This window comes from Electrophorus electricus, chromosome 1 (genome assembly GCF_013358815.1).
Source record: "Electrophorus electricus isolate fEleEle1 chromosome 1, fEleEle1.pri, whole genome shotgun sequence".
Taxonomy (NCBI): domain Eukaryota; kingdom Metazoa; phylum Chordata; class Actinopteri; order Gymnotiformes; family Gymnotidae; genus Electrophorus; species Electrophorus electricus.
The window spans coordinates 9,230,082-9,233,318 of record NC_049535.1 but is presented as its reverse complement, the minus strand read 5'-3'; the positions used below and the strand labels follow the sequence as shown (position 1 = coordinate 9,233,318).

At 48.5% G+C, this 3,237-nt stretch overlaps 1 protein-coding gene across 1 annotated transcript; it reads right to left on the bottom strand.

Moving 5' to 3' along the window:
• Positions 1 to 1,378: 1,378 nt before the first annotated feature.
• LOC118242267 (histidine-rich glycoprotein-like) lies at positions 1,379 to 2,209 on the bottom strand. The gene has a single exon (XM_035532192.1). The coding sequence runs from the start codon at positions 2,207 to 2,209 to the stop codon at positions 1,379 to 1,381; it is 831 nt and encodes a 276-aa protein (XP_035388085.1).
• Positions 2,210 to 3,237: the final 1,028 nt, after the last annotated feature.

Below are 3,237 nucleotides of genomic sequence, written 5' to 3'. Positions count from 1 at the left end.
TTTTCTAGTGTCATGGAACGCTCGCCTCCCGCGAGTCACATGGTTCGGCCAGCCACATGCAGTAGGAGGACTTTCATTTGTAACCACACCTGCACACACCTGCACCTCGTTTTGTCTGTGTGTATTTAAACTCATGTCAGGGTGTGCGGCGTGGTTGGTCATTGTAGATGTAATGTCTAAATGTAACATGTTTGTTAGATGTATCCTTGTGTATTTTGTTCATATAACGTCAATCGTTTCTTGTTCATGTTTATCGTTTGTAATGCGTGAGTGCCGCTGTCATTTATGTTATTAAATGTTCGTCCCTGTCGAGGAAGTCTGTGCGTCCTGCCTCGCGCCCTGCGGCTGAGTTCATAACCAGAAATAACTGCAGTAGAATATACAAATGCTCAAAATCTTGAGATTAGCAGATGAGAATGTTAGACAGATCAAGATGGACTCTTATAGGGAGATAACAGAGGACTAACTAGAAACAGGCGTGACCAATAATCAGCTGACCTGGAGCAAACTAAGGGTTTCTGGGTAGTGTAGTGCGAAGTCCGACTGGAAAGCATGCCAACAACCTTGATGTGCACCACATCCCTGTTTAAAAACATCAGTTCTTCTGTTCTCAGTTTTAATTGCACATTTATTGTCAACTGTTTGGTGGTGGATGTGCATTTGAATGAGTGTATGCAAGGTGTAAATGTGATCTGTTGTTCAATGTCTTGCTCAGAATCCAATCCAAACTTATTGATAGTCTTTCAGATGCATGTGTTCTTGTATTCCTGTGTGTTGTATGATGAAAAATCAGTATGACAGCTCTTTGTGTGACTCCTGACCCTATGGTCATGTGATTATGAAGAATCATTACAATTGTGTTAGAAAGCTTTATATTATACACTTGGTATAACCATGATATTATGACACACAGTAGGTGCCATGAAGTAGACTGACTGTTTAACAACTCACTGGCATGACGATTTAACAGTCGAGGCCAGCACGCTGACCTTTATGGCCTCCCATATTCCACATACAGCTGAGTGATTACCTTCCTTCCTCTGGCCAGGGGAAGAGTTACCAAGTGGGACAGAAAGATAACACTCAGAGTGATAATACCCAGCACCGTTTTCAATGTTTTCTTTTAACCTCAGCTCCTGTAGACAGCCCGTTTGAGCCAGCATGAGTCCAGAATGGATCGTGTCTCTCTGTGGCTGAGATGGGAAGAGAGTGTTACACTCAGACGTCTGTTTGACCTTTTGGTGTGCTTGTTCTCCAGTGTTTTGTGGGTGAGGATGTGTTCAGAGTTGGTGAGCAGTGAACATTAAACGAGCGTGGGAGCAGACTGCAGCCTGAGGGTTTGTCTTCTGATTCTGTTATCAACACCTTCCTGTGCCTCTTACTGGGTAACATATGCAGTAGGCTTGGCAGTGTGCAGTGCTGTGCAGTGTGCATTTGGCAGTCTGCAGTGCTTGGGGGGGGCAGGATTGTAGTGGTGGTGGTGGGTCTTTGGGGCAGGACTGTAGTGGTGGTGGGTCTCTGGGGCAGGACTGTAGTGGTGGTGGGTCTCTGGGGCAGGACTGTAGTGGTGGTGGGTCTCTGGGGCAGGACTGTACTGGTGGTGGTGGGTCTCTGGGGCAGGACTGTACTGGTGGTGGATCTTTGGGGGAGGACTGTAGTGGTGGTGGGTCTCTGGGGCAGGCCAGTAGTGGTGGTGGGTCTCTGGGGCAGAACAGTAGTGGTAGTGGGTCTCTAGTGCAGGACTGTACTGTTGGTGGGTCTCTGGGGCAGGACTATAGTGGTGGTGGGTCTCTGGGGCAGGACTGTACTGGTGGTGGGTCTCTGGGGCAGGACTGTACTGGTGGTGGGTCTCTGGGGCAGGACTGTAGTGGTGGTGGGTCTCTGGGGCAGGGCTGTAGTGGTGGTGGGTCTCTGGGGCAGGGCTGTAGTGGTGGTTGGTCTCTGGGGCAGGGCTGTAGTGGTGGTGGGTCTCTGGGGCAGGGCTGTAGTGGTGGTGGGTCTCTGGGGCAGGACTGTAGTAGTGGTGGGTCTCTGGGGCAGGGCTGTAGTGGTGGTGGGTCTCTGGGGCAGGGGTGTAGTGGTGGTGGGTCTCTGGGGCAGGACTGTAGTAGTGGTGGGTCTCTGGGGTAGGGCTGTAGTGGTGGTGGGTCTCTGGGGCAGTGATACCACCCAATGAGACACATGCGATGCCATGTACTGCCAGTTCCATGGATGCGTGGAGTTGGGTTGCATGGCGCTGCCTCTTGGAACAAGGCTGCTCCTGTAATACTGCCTGGAATCCTTCCTTCCATTTGTAAGCCCCCAGGCTTGATGTAAAACGAAGAAACATTTATTGAATTCTCTTGCTTTCTGTGTCTGTCTGCCTTTGTCTCTTCACATGCTCACGGATCCCAGAGGGATCTCACACAGCAGTAGTTTAGCTAGTTGGCCTTTATGTTGTAATTTCACGGCAGCTGTCCCTGGGAAAGAGAGAAAGGGAGGGAAAGAACCTCTACCTCCTTCCCAACACATTCTCCCAGCCACACACCGTACCGCCGTCCACCACACACTCTCTCAGCAGCGCATAGCGACATCAGTTTATTCAGCTTAACCAAACCTTTTCATTCATCCACACAAACGTTCTTTTTTTCATTCACCCACACAAATGTTCTTCAGAGACTCTGCTGACATGATGCATTCCCACAGGCCAAGCTCGGGTGGAAGTGTTTGGTATTACTTTCGTGTGTGTCCTATTTAGAACATGTAGATGCAAGATGCTTGAGTGGGGAAACACTGAACAGTGCAGTGTGGGAAAACACTGAACAATGTAGTGTGGGGAAACACCGAACAGTGCAGTGTTAGGAAAACACTGAAAAGTGTAGTGTGGGGAAACACTGAACAGTGCAGTGTGGGGAAACACCGAACAGTGCACTGTTAGGAAAACACTGAAAAGTGTAGTGTGGGGAAACACTGAACAGTGCAATGTTAGGAAAACACTGAATAGTGCAGTGTGTGGAAAAAACTGAACAGTGCAGTGTGGGGAAAACACTGAACAGCATAGCAGCTGGACCACAGTACACCAAAACTAATATAACTCATTTATAAAAAAAAAAAAGAAAAAAGAATGCTGTTGAATGCTTCCTTAGGCTACCAGTTAAAGGGATAACCCTGAGACTACCAGTTAAAGGGATACTTCCCTTAGACAAGGAGGCATTGTAAATACAGAGTGTGGGTGTTATACCGTAGTAGAACTACCAC

Coding starts and splice junctions, on each gene's coding strand:
- LOC118242267 (XM_035532192.1), bottom strand. CDS start 2,209: ATGGAACTGGCAGTACATGGCATCGCATGTGTCTCATTGGGTGGTATC.